Here is a 14,701-nt window from a genome sequence, read left to right on the forward strand (position 1 = left end):
AACCCTGAGGCTTTGTACCATGATTGGAGCCTTGTAGGAACCTAATTAATGCATTGACGGGTGAATGGTTGGCTGGCACTCGAACTCTTCTGAGGTATGTGAGAGGGTTCAGGTACCACCTAGAAAGAATGGATGCAGTGGCCCATCCAAAGGGGTCCTGGTCAGGTGGCTTTATCTGGCATGCTGCCTTTTCAGACCCACTTGATAAGGCTCGGGTCAGTTTCAAGTGGAGCACATGCCAGATCGCAGATGGCTTGGGCTGGCATTTCAAATAGGCTAACAGTGAAACTGGAGAAGAAAATGGGCACATTTTCCCTAAAGTGGCCCTTCAAATGCAGTCCCTCCCCTGGAGCTCGTGGGTCTCACTCTGGACCTCTCCACTCCACAGCTCCTCAATGGTCGTCTTTGCTGGGAAGACTTTGCCTTGTTAAAATGTGCCCTGTGTATAAAAATGAAACTGTCACTTCTGGGTGGTGCCGCACAGCATGGTTTGACACTCAGTACCGGCAGCTACAGAAAACAGACCTTTATTGCATTTATTCTTTCAGAGACAAGAGTCTCTAAAGACTCCTGCAGACATTCACTCAGTTAAATCAGAGTGAGCACTCTGTGATGCTGTCTTGCGTTCACCAGCAGCCCCACCTGGCTTGATGGTGCTGTAAAACAGTCTCGAGAAAAGACGATCATACTAGCATCCAGAAGGGGAGATGTGAGCCTTTCAAACCAGCTGGGTGGACTGGGTGAAGGCCCCTGACTTTCTTCTCTGACTTCCTCTGCAGTCCCCGAGTCTTATTATGTGGCATTAACAAGCTCGCACACAACTAACCCCCATCCAGTTTCAGTGTTCATTTAGAATTCCATGTCATTTTCAAGACAAAGAGGAAGGGTCTGATTTGTAGGACTCTGGCAAGCAAGCTTTAGATTCTTAACTGCCTTTTATCTAGATGGGTACCTGGAGAGAGATTGAGCAGGGAGGGGGCCCTGGGGCATAAGCTTTTCATTCTGGTGCTCTCCTGGAATAAAAATTCCATAAAGTAACATCTGTAGTAATTAAGGGCTTACATTTCCTCTCCCATTCATGTCTCTGCTTGGAGGGAAGGTTATCTTCCCTAAGAGACAATGGAGAGTTGGTCCTGTGGGCAGAGAGAAAGCAGAATTTGAATTCTTTTGTTCCTAGAAATGGAAGTTTCCTACTTAAAAGAAAAAAAATAAAAATAACAAGTTGGAAGATGTGAAACATTCTCCTGGAAAGAAAATGTGAATGAGTTAGCAAAATTGTACTTAGCTGCTCTTCAATATTTGGAATGCGGAATCATTCATCTTGTCTTTCTAATCCAAATATCTTCTAATTTCGGGAAATCTGTTGTTGAGTTAAATAAAAATAATGTGAGAGCTGCAAGTTAAGTTTTATTGGGGGGCAAATTGAGGAGAGCAGCCCAGGAACAGCACCTCAGGTAGCTCTGGGACACTGCACCAAAGATGTAGAGGGGAAGGTGTAAATGTGATCTTGGTGAAGGGGCAGCGTATGTTATCAAGCATATATTTTTTGCAGATTTTCCTAGTCACAAGGAGCAGTCATCTCCATGACAGATTTCAGTGCTTTTGTAGATATGAGGAGATAGCATTGGGCTAATAACATCAATTCCTGAAACTAACTATCTGAAGACTTAGCCTGTCCGTTTTTCTTCCAGCATAGGGCGTCTCATTTCTGCTCTTCACCCTGAACTCCTTTCAGGGGTGTCTGAAAGTCCGCAGCTGCAGCAGCGCCTGATCTAAATCTTGTGGAGTTAGATGGCAAGTGCCAGTTTGTAGTTGCCACTGTGATTAAACATTGAACAAAATGCCATTTTTGTTTTTATTGACTAAAATTGGATATTATTAAGCTTAAAGTTTTACTTTTGCATTTGGACACAAGAGTCACTCTTCAGATGTTCTTCCAAATAACAGTATGTGGATCCACTGGGCATCTGATACGTGAATATTATGTCAAGTTAATTTCCTGTGCTTTCTTGTCTTACAGGACCAGCTATGTAATTGGTGGGTCCTAGTGAAAATTAAAAATAGAAGACCCCCTGGTTTAAAATGTATTGACAGTGACAGCAGAGCTTTAAATCGAGTGAAGTTTCCCAGGCTCGGGGCTCCAGTAATGCATAGTCTCATGCCCTCGACATCAGTCCTGCTCTGCTTCACCATCTGTATCAATGCAGGAAAATGTGCATCTTCTCTGTGTTTCCTAGGAATGTATGTCCCTTTGAAAATATTCTTTTTTAAATTTGAATCATAAAATAATTTTAGAGCACCCCAGATGGAATGTGCTTTTGAAAACATCTTCAAATAGAGGTGCTATATGATCCAGCAATACATTCCTGGGCATATATCCAGAGAAAACCACAATTCAAAAAGATACATGCACCCCAGTGTTTACTGCAGCACTGTTTACAATAGCCAAGACACAGATGCCACCTATATGTCCACTGACAGAGGAAGGGGTAAAGAAGATGTGGTACATATACACAATGGAATATTACTCAGCCATAAAAAAGAATGAAATAATGCCATTGGCAGCAACATGGATGAACCTAGAGGTGGTCATACTAACTAAAGTAAGCCAGATAGAGAAAGACAAATGCAATATCACATAGAACTTGAATCTTAAAAAAATGATACAAATAAACCTATATGTAAAATAAGTAGAGTCACAGACATAGAAAACCAACTTACGATTACAGGGGGAAATGCACAGAGGGATAAATTAGGAGTTAATAAATACACACTATTATATAAAAAATAAATAAACAACAAGGTCCTACTGTGAAGCACAATAAATATATGTGATATTTTCTAATAACCTATAAAAAAGAATCTGAAAAAATTATATATATATATATATATACATACACACACACACACACACACATACTCCCAGGGATCCAACACAGGTCTCCTGCATTACAGGTGGATTCTTTAGGATTCTTTACCAGCTGAGCCACAAAGGAAGCCCCATAATACTGGAGTGGAGAGCCTATCCCTTCTCCAGTGGATCTTCCCGACCTAGGAATCAAACCAGGGTCTCCTGCATTGCAGGCAGATTCTTTACCAACTGAGCTATCAGAGAAGCCATATCTAATATATGTATGTATATACATATATAAGTATACATATATAAGTATATATTTTGTTGTTCAGTTGCTAAGTTGTGTCTGACTCTTTACAACCCCATGGAGTACAGCATACCAGGCTTCCCTGTCCTTCCCTATCTCCTGGAGTTTGTTCAAACTCATGTCCATTGAGGCAGTGATGCCATCCAACCATCTTGTCCTCTGTCATCCCCTTCTCCTCCTGCCCTCAATCTCTCCCAGCATCAGGGTCTTTTCCAATGAGTTGGCTCTTTGCATCAAGTGGCCAAAGCACTGGAGTTTCAGCATCAGTCCTTCTGATGAATATTCGGAGTTGATTTCCTTTAGGATTGACTGGTTTCATCTCCTTTAGGGTGACTCTGCATGGCATGGCTCATAGCTTCATTGTGTTACTTTTTTTTTCCCTTCTGTTTGCCATGAAGTGATGGGACTGGAATCCATGGTCTTAGTTTTTTGAATATAACCGAATCACTTTGCTCTGCACCTGAAACTAATACAACATTATGAATCAACTAACTTCCAAAAAAAAAAAAAAAAGGTCCTTAACTTGATAACTCGAAAGCTTCTGCCTCACCTCTCAGCTTATCTCCAGGAGCTTCCCCCGTGAAACTCCATCCAGCCCCAACGCTCTGCTCACTCTGCCCCATCTACAGGGACATGACCTTCCACCTGCCCCACAGACTCCTGCCCTAGTTATTTCTCCAGTGGCGTTTCTGGCCTCCTGTGTACACTTCTCAGAGTTTTCCTGGCATCTGCAATTCCTCTCACATTGGAATTCCTGTAACTGTAATAAATGTATACCTCATTTGGCAGTTGTTTATAAATTTTTTCCCTTTTCTTGTTTACTCTGCATGTGATCTGATCATGAAAACACACATAATATTTGGATGCACAAAAGGTTAACAAATTGTGTCAAAGGGCTTCATTCCAAGAAAGCTCATATTATTGATAAAATCCAACAGAACATCCAAAATTATACACTTTGCCTTTTGGACAAATTTTATACATTTCATACATATTCTTTTCTATGTATGTGTGCTATTTCTTAAGTCTGTTTTTCCTCTGGTGTACCGTTCATGGGCATTAATTTCTTTTGAATAGAATTGACCCTTTAATTTTTACCTTTCCCACCCAATTTTACCAAATAATAAAGGTCAGATAGAGTTAAAATTTAGGAATATTGCTGATACTATTCTACTTAGGAGATTGCAAGACTGCTAATGTTGACAGTGTGATGTAATGTGAGTTTCTCAGTCATGTCTGACTCTTTGCAATCCCTTGGACTGTAGCCCACCAGGCTCCTCTGTCCATGGGGATTCTCCAGGCAAGAATACTGGAGTGGGTTGCTCTTCCCTTCTCCAGAGGATCTTCCTGACCCAGGGATCAAACCCAGTTCTCCTGCATTGCAGGCAGATTCTTTACAGTCTGAGCTACAGAGAAGTTCTTCTTTATCTTTTAGACACTGCCATTTTAGGCTGATTCTTCCTATTCTAACTACGTAGCATCCCCCCCAAGAGATGGGAGGCCCAATTCTTTGGGAATAGGGGAGTCGAGGTCTCTCTGGCTACTTCCTGCTGAGCTGGAACAGCGAGGGGCGTTGGGCCTCCTCCTCTGCTAGTCTCAAACCTCAGAGTCCTTATAGTGGTGTCCATCTAAGGGTGCCTGATATTTTCCGTGGTTGGGTATAGTTTTATATATCCTTGTTGAGTTGGCATGGCAAGTTGTAGCTTGTTGACCTAAACTGGAAGAACTGTACAAAAAAGATCTTCACGACCCAGATGATCACGATGGTGTGATCACTCACCTAGAGCCAGACATCCTGGAATGTGAAGTCAAGTGGGCCTTAGAAAGCATCACTACGAACAAAGCGACTGGAGGTGATGGAATTCCAGTTGAGCTATTTCAAATTCTGAAAGATGATGCCGTGAAAGTGCTGCACTCAATATGCCAGCAAATTTGGAAAACTCAGCAGTGGCCACAGGACTGGAAAGGTCGGTTTTAATTCTAATCCCAAAGAAAGGCGATGCCAAAGAATGCTCAAACTACCACACAATTGCACTCATCTCACACGCTAGTAAAGTAATGCTCAAAATTCTCCAAGCCAGGCTTCAGCTATATGTGAACCATGAACTTCCTGATGTTCAAGCTGGTTTTAGAAAAGGCAGAGGAACCAGAGATCAAATTGCCAACATCCGCTGGATCATGGAAAAAGCAAGAGAGTTCCAGAAAGAACATCTATTTCTGCTTTATTGACTATGCCAAAGCCTTTGACTGTGTGGATCACAATAAACTGGGAAATTCTTCAAGAGATGGGAATACCAGACCACCTGACCTGCCTCTTGAGAAATTTGCATGTAGGTCAGGAAGCAACAGTTAGAACTGGACATGGAACAACAGACTGATTCCAAATAGGAAAAGGAGTTCGTCAAGGCTGTATTTTGTCACCCTGTTTATTTAACTTCTATGCAGAGTACATCATGAGAAACGCTGGACTGGAAGAAACACAAGCTGGAATCAAGATTGCCGGGAGAAATACCAATAACCTCAGATATGCAGATGACACCACCCTTATGGCAGAAAGTGAAGAGGAACTAAAAAGCCTCTTGATGAAAGTGAAAGTGGAGAGTGAAAAAGTTGGCTTAAAGCTCAACATTCAGAAAACAAAGATCATGGCATCTGGTCCCATCACTTCATGGCAAATAGATGGGGAAACAGTGGAAACAGTGCCAGACTTTATTTTTCTGGGCTCCAAAATCACTGCAGATGGTGACTGCAGCCATGAAATTAAAAGATGCTTACTCCTTGGAAGGAAAGTTATGACCAACCTAGATAGCATATTGAAAAGCAGAGACATTACTTTGCCAACAAAGGTTCGTCTAGTCAAGGCTATGGTTTTTCCTGTGGTTGTGTATGGATGTGAGAGTTGGACTGTGAAGAAGGCTGAGTGCCGAAGAATTGATGCTTTTGAACTGTGGTGTTGGAGAAGACTCTTGAGAGTCCCTTGGACTGCAAGGAGATCCAACCAGTCCATTCTGAAGGAGATCAGCCCTGGGATTTCTTTGGAAGGAATGATGCTAAAGCTGAAACTCCCAGTACTTTGGCCACCTCATGCGAAGAGTTGACTCGTTGGAGAAGACTCTGATGCTGGGAGGGATTGGGGGCAGGAGGAGAAGGGGACGACAGAGGATGAGATGGCTGGATGGCATCACTGACTCGATGGACATGAGTCTGAGTGAACTCTGGGAGTTGGTGTTGGACAGGGAGGCCTGGCGTGCTGCGATTCATGGGGTCACAAAGAGTCGGACACGACTGAGTGACTGATCTGATCTGATCTGATCTGACCTTAACTGGAGGTCTTCTGGAATCAGACTGAGCTGCCTGAGCTTTCTGCTAAGTCTGTTTTTGTTGTCTCAGTTTCCAGTTGTCTCAGTGACGTTATCTTGTCACTTCCACTGCACGGGGATTCCTTTGCGTTCAGTTTCTCCCATGTGAGCTTTCACCAAGTTGGGTTTTTGCTGTGCTTAGTCTCCACCTCCCTGGGACCAAGCTGAGGTTGTTTCAGCCAGGTTAAATGCAAGACACGGCACTAGATATGTCGGGGGACTGTGTAATTTCCTCGGTTCTGTCTTGCCGCAGCAAAGATTTGAACCCGCGGACCAGTGTTACAGCTTGGTTACAGCTCAGTTTTATTCAGCAGCAAAGGAAAATACACCCTCTAGGCTTGAGGGCGGGCCAGCCTCAGAGGCGATCCACCTGTTGACAGTGTGATGGTGTGGTCCCAAATATTGTTCACGAGCTTTTATGTGAGATGCCAAAATTTGGCAAAAGAAACCGACTCTATTGATACCTAGTATGAAAAAAATAGGAGGTCATCTAAAATTCAAAAGTAAGAAAGTTCAAGACCTGAGGTTTGTGTATGTTTATTTTCCTAAGACATCTGGGACCTGAAATAACTCCCTTCTGTGTCTGTCATCTCATGGATTTTCAGTAAAGGTGTCATGATGTGAGCGTGAAATGGCATCATGATGACAACACTACTGTGTGAGTCTCCCGCTTAGGCTGCCAGTTGTGGAAAGCCAGCGCACTCCCTCACCTTGCTTTGTGCAGATTCTCAGGGTATAGCTCAGTAGCTGCAATGCAGGTGGGTGTCCCCCAGGCCTCAGCTACAAGCCCACCTCAACCACTTGCTGCCAAGGCAGTTCGTCTTGCTCAGCCTGACCGGCCTCATCGTGTGAAAGGCAATAGTGAGAACTGCCTCTCACGTTTGCTAACTCGGACATTCAAAAGATGTTTATTGAGCACTTTGAGGGTACGGATTAAATTGTTATACAGATTAAATAAGATGATGCCTCGGGATTATGTCTGAGTGATGACTCCACTCAGAGCCGCCCACACGGTCAGCCTTCAGTAGAGTAAGCCTTGCTCTTGGTGGCAACGGGTTTGTGGTGTTCTATCCATTATGTGGTCATGGCAACTGGTGACGATTCTGGTAAAATTCTCAAATGAAGCTTGTCTAGGTTTTCTTAATTTCCTTCTCTTTTTATTTTTCCTGGATATGTACAGCTTCATGAAAGTATATAATCCCCTGTTTACTTCTTTTCCCAGAATGGAGTCTACTGAAAAATGTGAAGTGGTAATTCAACATTTTAATGGAAAATATCTGAAAACACCACCAGGAATCCCAGGTGAGAAATGCCATAAAGTAATCATTAAATAATCTCTAGGCTCATTGCTACTATCAGAATGAGTACATGGTAAGGCCCATAGTTTCCTCCCAATGGAGGAAACTTATTGCCTTTATAAATATGTATTTTTTTTTAATACTATGCAACTCATCTTTCTCAACACTACCAAAAGCTTCTTGGTGATCCATCTTTGGCCTGTCTTTTTGAATCTCTGCTGCTAATTCCTTAAAGTGAATTAGAAGGAAAATAGCAAAGAATAGTTTGAAATGCACTTGCCGTGAAGAAAGTTTGTGACTTATATCATTAATATTGGTATCCTGATTTCTACTTTGTAAAATATCTAAACAGTGAGTGACATATTGTAAAAATAATAATAATAACAGTGGAATCCATAGATTGAGACCAGTTCCCAAACAGTTCTTACCAGCCCATGACGAGAAGAATGCAGAAAGGCAGAAAGAGCATTTAGAAACTTTTATAGCAATATGACATTATCATGAAGTCTTACTGCATAACTTCATATTTTACAAAAATATCAAATGCATATTAAATTTTTTAGTACGCCCATTCATCAGAGATAATCTAGGAAGCACCAGTTTAGAGTACTTCAGGGCATTTCATATTTTTGAAGGCAAAATTCTCAATATTTGACATACATCATAAGATGATATAACTTTATGCTATTAAGAATTACAATCAACACAAAAGAATTGAATATATCATATGTATTGGAATGTGAGCTAGGACTACCTTGACATGATATTAATTTTGAAAAAATACATGAATAGTATTGTGTATTAAGTAGATTAAAATATCTTACTCATATCTCAATAAAACTGGAAAAAAAATACATGTTACTCATGCATAAAAATATTAAATGTTGAGTGAAGTTCTGAAAGAGAATAACAGATAAGGAAATATCTGACTCATACATCTTGGTTTATTTGTTGGTTTTTTATTTTCAGTGATTCTTAGAGGAAAAATGTGACTTCTTCAGTCATATTTTTTCTTTTGATGATTTTATGTTGCATCTTTGTAATGTTTGCTACCTTAAGTATCTACTATTTAAAACCCATGGCTAGAGTATTTAGGGGTTGAACATTTTGGTTCATTAAAATATATTGAGTTATATAGAAAACAAAGTCTGAACAACAACAAAAAAAGACATAGTTTTCTGGCAGGATCAGGTTCATTTTATGACACGCTAAGTTTTGGGAAAGAAGAAAGGCCATTAGGATTGGCATTTGGACGCTCTGAAAAATCCCAAAGTACGACCCCTGGTTAATCATGAGTCAGCAGTGAAGCTGTGACTCGATATGGTTAGTTTCCATGTGTGATATTCTCCTGAGAACTATCTGCATTATGATCCAGTTGGAGACATATGGTGTTGTTAGGAAAAGAGTTAGCAGTTTTCATCTCAGCAAGTCAGCTGCCCTTGCATTTTAGGAGGAATACTTTTTCTTTTTCCCTTTAAGATAAAAGACATTTAAAGACACTCTGCTCAGACCCACCACTGAGTAAAGGACTTGCATTGTTAAAGGGTTTTCTGCTTATTCATCTCGTTTTATCCTACAGATGTCCATGTACAGAAGGCATTCAAGCTAGATGTGAATTACATGATTCTATTAAAAAAAATTCAAGAATGAGTAAACTAGGTGGAATTATTGTTGGGTGAAGTTTTAATACAGGTCTCAGTTTTGTATGATTCTTCCTTTTTGGAAGAACGCAGTGAAATCCATCTTGATGTGATTGATTTGAAATTGTTTTAGGTTAACCCATGGAACATACAGCTGACTCATGTAGTTTAATGCTAGAGACAAAGTCACTACAAATCCCCCACATATCTGAGCATCCTTCCTTGAATAAGCAGGCTGTGGTATTAACCTCTCTAATATCATAGCTACACCCAATGGAAACATTGTGAATAGCAAGAACTCAGTTATAACTGAGTTTCTTAGTTTTATCTCATGGGACCATGAAAAACAAAATAATTATGCTAAGCTAAAAAAATCCTGAGAGATACAACTTTATGCTTCTGAGACTTGCCTTGAACATAATACAATTAAATATACAGTATCAATTATCATTAATACTTGAATTAACTTATTTATCCTTACTTTGGAAGTCAAATACATTTTAATAAAGGCTTCAAATGCTAACAGAAAACATACAATTTTTTTATTGATGTATAGTTGATTTACAATGTTATGTTAGTTTCAGATATACAGCAAAGTGATTCAGTTACGTATATTTCTTTACATATCTATATTCATATATATATGATACAGATTATTTATAGATTCTTTATGTAGATTATATATATAGATTCTTTTCTTTATATATATATAGAATATTTTCCCTTATAAATTATTATAAAATATTGAATATAGTTCCCTGTGCAATAGTAGGTCCTTGTTGGTTATTTTATATACAGATATACTTTTATATAGAGAGGTCTATTTTATATACAGATATAAATATATAGATATTACATATAGTGTATATATGTTAATCCCAAACTCCTAAATTATCCTCCCCCTGCTTCCCCTTTAGTAACCCAAGTTTTTTTTCTGTGTCTGTGAGTCTGTTTATATTTTGTAAATAAGTTCATTTGTATCTTTTTTTTCTCTTAGATTCTGCATATAAGCGATATCATATGATATTTGTCTTTCTTTGTCTGGCTTAATTCATTTAGTATGATCATTTCCAGGTCTATCCATTATATATATTTTATATATATTTATCTTTATCCATTCTTTATCCATTTATCTATATCTTTATCTATATCCATTTATCTATATCTGTATCCATTTATCTATATCTTTATCTGTATCAACTTGTCTGTATCTTTATCTATATCCATATATACATATATCTTTATGCATTCATCTTTTGATGGACATTTAGGTTGTACCAGAGAAAACCATAATTCAAAAGGACGCATGCACCACGCTGTGCATTGCAACACTGTTTACAATAGCCAGGACATGGAAGCAGCCTAAGGATAGAGAAGCTTTGATATTTATGTTTGATATGGAACAAAATGACATAATGCAGGAAGTGGGTATTTTGGAATGCACTGCGGTAAAATGACTTGGCTAGGCTCATTGACTCTGTTATGACAAGGATAATTAAATTTGTGTGTATGGTGTTTGCCTTTCTTGGTCCTTGTTGCTTATTTGAAGTAGATGGTTGAGGTCTTATTTTCAGAAATTCATATCTTAATCCAATTTTCTATTCTATCTTGAGGCGTGTGAGCAGATGTTACAATGAGCCCTGATATCTGATTAGAAGTGATTCCTTTGATTGTTCAGAAGTGATGATTTTCTTCACTTTTAAAATACATTGTATCTTTAGAAAGACTGTCCTTGGTAATAAAAATCACCTATAGGGGACTCTTTACCCGCTCAGTGTCTATGCTGGGAGCTTTGTACTTTCTGCCTCTTTAATACATCCTATTCGCTTGCTACCATGAGCGTCTGCATGTTTGTGGATTCCATCCTTCGGGGCCGTGGACAAGAACTCTGATTCCTGTCTCAAGGGCAGCCCTGAAATATGCACTGAGCTGAAATGCCACCTTCCAAAGGACCTGTGCGTTGTTCTGCTGCTGGTGGATAGAGAAGGCTGGTACCTTCCAGTCTGCTGGGGAACACAGAGCCACACACATTCTCAGCGGGGTGGGGAAAGCCTGACAACATGCTGGGCATCAGAAAGTAATTTGTCAAAGAGAAAATGTTTCCCTCTCTCTGAAAAAAAAATAAATAAAATCACCTATAATTGATCTAACTGACTTGCAATTAAAATAGGTTTGTTTTTCCTAAGTTGTAAAAACCTCAGCATTCACTTTAAAGATTTGTCATCTTGACTCCAAAAATTTGTGGGGTTTTAGAATAGCACATGGATGGTTTCAGTACAATGCTTTAAGGTTGTGTGAATAAGGGACTCACAAGGATGCAAAAAAAAAAAAAAATGATCTGGGATCTTCAGACCCTAAGATAGCTGATTAAAAAAGTGAGTCCTTCTCCCCTCCCTCTAAGCAAGAAGAGAGAAATCAGTACCATATTCATATCACTTCCTTCTCCGTTTAGGGATGACTTGGGGGAAATGTGCCATTTTCCTTCTGTGTCTCTTAACAAAGATTCCTCTTAAGCTGCAAAATTCATTGATTTCCTGAGATGATAATCTAGTTTCCAAATTCCATCCTCTGTCCTTTCCGTAGAAGAACAAGAAGAAAAGCTACTTTAGCCCAAAACTTTGACATTGATCAGGCTTTCTCTTTCTGAGTTCCTCCTAATTGTTCACGAGAGACCTAATTTTAATGAATATATCATGGATCTCTAATGCCTATCACAACCTCCCAGAACTAGCTCTATTCACTATAAATTACAACATTGTCCCCAGGTTTTGGCTAGTTGGAACAATGAAGCTAGATATACATGCAAAAAAATTCTAATTATTTAAATTCTGGCATTTGAAGTACAGGAAATTAATATTACCAGTTGGTGGGAAGGAGTAGCCCAAGCTGTATCAAAAAGCAACAGTCATGTTACTGCTCTTAAGAAAGGGATCATCCAGTATTTTCTCGCTCCTCTAGAGGGAAAAGAAAACAGTGTTCCATAAACTTCACATGTCCTGCATATCGATCTTGATGTTTTGCAGACAAAGTAAAGCATCATTAGTTGCGTGCTCACCTAACCTCAGACATTTCTTTGTCCCAAAACAAATTGCTCAGCAATCCTGTACAGCTCCAGTTCAGTTCAGTTCAGTCACTCAGTCATGTCTGACTCTTTTCAACCCCATGGACTGCAGCATGCTAGGCCTCCCTGTCCATCACCAATTCCCAGAGTTTACTCAAATTCATGTCCATTGAGTCGGTTATGCCATCCAACCATCTCATCCTCTGCTGTCCCCTTCTCCTCCTGCCTTCGATCTTTCCCAGCAAAAAGGTATTTTCCAATGAGTCAGTTCTTCACATCAGGTGGCCAAAGTATTAGAGTTTCAGCTTCAGAATCAGTCCTTCCAATGAATATTCAGGACTTATTTCCTTTAGGATGGACTGGTTGGATCTCCTTGCTGTCTAAGGGATTCTCAAGAGTCTTCTCCAACACCACAGTTCGAAACCATCAATTCTTCAGCGCTCAGCTTTCTTTATAGTCCAACTCTCACATCCATATATGACTACTGGAAAAACCATAGCTTTGACTAGATGGACCTTTGTTGGCAAAGTAATGTCTCTGCTTTTGAATATGCTGTCTAGTTTGGTCATAACTTTTCCTCCAAGGAGTAAGCATCTTTTAATTTCATGGCTGCAGTCACCATCTGCAGTGATTTGGGAGCCCAAAATAATAAAGTCTGTCACTGTTTCCATTGTTTCCCCATCTATTTGCCATGAAGTGATGGGACCGGATGTCATGATCTTTGTTTTCTGAATGTTGAGTTTTAAGCCAACTTTTACACTCTCCTCTTTCACTTTCATCAAGAGGCTCTTTAATGCTTCTTCACTTTGTGCCCTAAGGGTGGTGTCATCTGCATATCTGAGGTTATTGATATTTCCCCCAGCAATCTTGATTCCAGTTTTTGCTTCCTCCAGCACAGCGTTTCTCATGATGTACTCTGCATATAAGTTAAATAAGCAGAGTGAAAATATACAGCCTTGACATACTTCTTTCCCAATTTGGAACCAGTCTGTTGTTTCATATCCAGTTCTAACTGTTGCTTCCTGGCAGTTCAGGTGGTCTGGTATTCCCATCTCTTGAAGAATTTTCCACAGTTTCTTGCGATCCACACAGTCAAAGGCTTTGGCATAGACAATAAAGCAGAAGTAGATTTTTTTTGGAACTTTGTTGCTTTTGTGATGATCCAACAGATGTTGGTAATTTGATCTCTGGTTCCTCTGCCTTTTCTAAAACCAGCTTGAACATCAGGAAGTTCATGGTTCACGTATTGCTGAAGCCTGGCTTGGAGAATTTTGAGCATTACTTTACTAGCGTGTGAGATGAGTGCAATTGTGCGGTAGTTTGAGCATTCTTTGGCATTGCCTTTCTTCGGGATTGGAATGAAAACTGACCTTTTCCAGTCCTGTGGCCACTGCTGAGTTTTCCAAATTTGCTGGCATATTGAGTGCAGCACTTTCACAGCATCATCTTTTCAGATTTGGAATAGCTCAACTGGAATTCCATCACCTCCACTAGCTTTGTTCGTAGTGATGTTTCCTAAGGCCCACTTGACTTCACATTCCATGATGTCTGGCTCTAGGTGAGTGATCACACCATGATAATTATCTGGATCATGAACATCTTTTTCATATAGTTCTTCTGTGTATTCTTGTCACTCTTCTTAATATTTTCTGCTTCTGTTTAGTCCATACCATTTCTGTCCTTTATTGAGCCCACCTTTGCATAAAAAGTTCTCTTTGTATCTGTAATTTTCTTGAAGAGATCTCTAGTCTTTCCCATTCTATTGTTTTCCTCTATTTCTTTGCTTTGATCACTGAGGAAGGCTTTCTTATCTCTCCTTGCTATTCTTTGGAACTCTGCATTCCAATTTCTAACCCCTGGTAAAAGCAAAGTGTAAATTCCCAGGCACTTCAGGCATCTGCAGGGCATGAAATAGAAAGGCTAACGCTCAAAGAGGCTGGGGAGCAGAGGGCAGCACTGCCTAGAAAAGGCTTCCATATATAATGACATGTGTTTTCAGGCTGGTTTGAGGAGGGAAAATCGCATTTTGCTTTCAAATTACTCTTTTGCCCATAAGCACATGTACTGGTCATTAGAACAGTCTTTCCAGAAAACAGTGGAATAACCAACTCTCTTTTAGTATGATTTATTTCTTTTTGTTAATCCCACCCGAAGTCCAAGAATTAGGGAAGGATTGAGAGAG

At 39.8% G+C, this 14,701-nt stretch overlaps 1 protein-coding gene across 25 annotated transcripts in view; it reads left to right on the top strand.

The window, feature by feature from the left end:
• Positions 1-14,701, top strand: part of RBMS3 (RNA binding motif single stranded interacting protein 3) — a 797,532-nt gene that overhangs the window by 516,745 nt on the left and 266,086 nt on the right. For all 25 annotated transcript variants that reach the window (XM_086365588.1, XM_086365575.1, XM_086365577.1 and 22 more), the window contains one exon: positions 7,743-7,822. In XM_086365588.1, the coding sequence (XP_086221714.1) occupies positions 7,743-7,822 (80 nt within the window). The remainder of the gene's footprint in view (positions 1-7,742; positions 7,823-14,701) is intronic.

Source organism: Bos grunniens, chromosome 22, assembly GCF_055505025.1.
Source record: "Bos grunniens cultivar Pamir isolate PY7600 chromosome 22, Bosgru_T2T1.0, whole genome shotgun sequence".
NCBI lineage: Eukaryota > Metazoa > Chordata > Mammalia > Artiodactyla > Bovidae > Bos > Bos grunniens.